At 39.5% G+C, this 706-nt stretch overlaps 1 protein-coding gene across 1 annotated transcript; it reads right to left on the reverse strand.

Annotated features, from left to right (window-relative positions):
- On the reverse strand, window positions 1–573 carry DI09_479p10 (uncharacterized protein; the record flags this gene model as incomplete). The annotated part of the gene is made up of 1 exon (XM_013382030.1): window positions 1–573. A coding segment is annotated over one exon (573 nt), but the record flags the coding sequence as incomplete, so codon positions are not given.
- Window positions 574–706: the final 133 nt, after the last annotated feature.

A 706-nucleotide genomic window follows, 5' to 3' on the forward strand; every position in this document is an offset into this window, starting at 1 on the left:
AAGCCTTAAATAAGGCAGTTTGAAAGAAGATATTCCAAAAGGTGAAGGATCTGCATGGAGCACATTTTTGTCTTCGAGGTTTTCATGAATCTGTTCCTGCTCTTGGACAGATTGCTGCTCTTGCGTCGATTCGACAAAAGTCTCGATATCCAATTCAGGAGTATCAGAAACCGATGGTATGGGAGGTATCTTAAGGTCGCCGAAAAATATGTTCGCTACCTCGCTATCTTCAAAGAATTTTATAATTTCTGCCTTCGGCATACTTTCACAAAAAAAGATCCATTTAAGCTGATAAATCGATTTTTGATTGTTCAGTTTGAAAATCCGGTTCCAGTTGGGAATTTGATTGTCTGCAGAATATTCGGGAGACCAGAAGTTCTTCAAAACCTTGGAAAAGAATTCTTGCCAGGGTAGAAGGGCTTCCTCTCTATGATCTCTCTTGAGCTGATTCAAATGAGCAGACTTGAAAACTTTTTTCAAAGCAGCCTTGTTATCAAGTGGCATAGCCCCTGAAAAAATGGATGTTTTTGATGGAAATTCATTTTCGTCGTTCTCGCTGAATTTTGAAACCATATCTTTGTCATCTTCCAGGATTGAAGAAACGAAAATCTTGATTTGGTGACGTGGGTCTTCCGGAGGAGTGGTCGGATTATTAGCAGAGATTCCATTTAACAGCTTTCGGGCTCTTAAGAGTGTTTGATAAAAG

This window comes from Mitosporidium daphniae, assembly GCF_000760515.2.
Source record: "Mitosporidium daphniae strain UGP3 chromosome Unknown contig-475, whole genome shotgun sequence".
Classification (NCBI taxonomy): domain Eukaryota; kingdom Fungi; phylum Microsporidia; genus Mitosporidium; species Mitosporidium daphniae.